This window comes from Merops nubicus, unplaced genomic scaffold (assembly GCF_000691845.1).
Source record: "Merops nubicus isolate BGI_N331 unplaced genomic scaffold, ASM69184v1 scaffold43909, whole genome shotgun sequence".
Taxonomy (NCBI): domain Eukaryota; kingdom Metazoa; phylum Chordata; class Aves; order Coraciiformes; family Meropidae; genus Merops; species Merops nubicus.
In genome coordinates this window covers 1,061-1,268 of record NW_008631085.1, presented here as the reverse complement: position 1 = coordinate 1,268, position 208 = coordinate 1,061, and the positions used below count along the sequence as shown (strand labels likewise).

Below are 208 nucleotides of genomic sequence, written 5' to 3'. Positions count from 1 at the left end.
GCCGCCGCTCACTTCACCTGCGCCACGATGAAGCTGGACTCCCTCGTGCTCTCGTAGTGCTCGACGGCCAGCGCAAAGTCAAACTCACTGACGGCTGGCCCGTCGATGGCGATCTTCATGAGGTCGGAGAGCCCCTCGACCTCGGCGCAGCGCGAGCGGCCGCGCTGCAGCAGCTCCAGGGCCCGGCTGATCATCTTGGGAAGGACCG

At 66.8% G+C, this 208-nt stretch overlaps 1 protein-coding gene across 1 annotated transcript in view; it reads right to left on the bottom strand.

Annotated features, from left to right (window-relative positions):
• Nucleotides 1-8: 8 nt before the first annotated feature.
• LOC103779835 overlaps nt 9-208 on the bottom strand; it is a gene marked incomplete at its 5' end in the record, with an annotated part of 1,248 nt that continues 1,048 nt past the window's right edge. Inside the window, one exon of the mRNA XM_008947479.1 lies at nt 9-208. This exon is cut by the window's right edge and continues 11 nt beyond it. Coding sequence (XP_008945727.1) covers nt 9-208 — 200 coding nt within the window.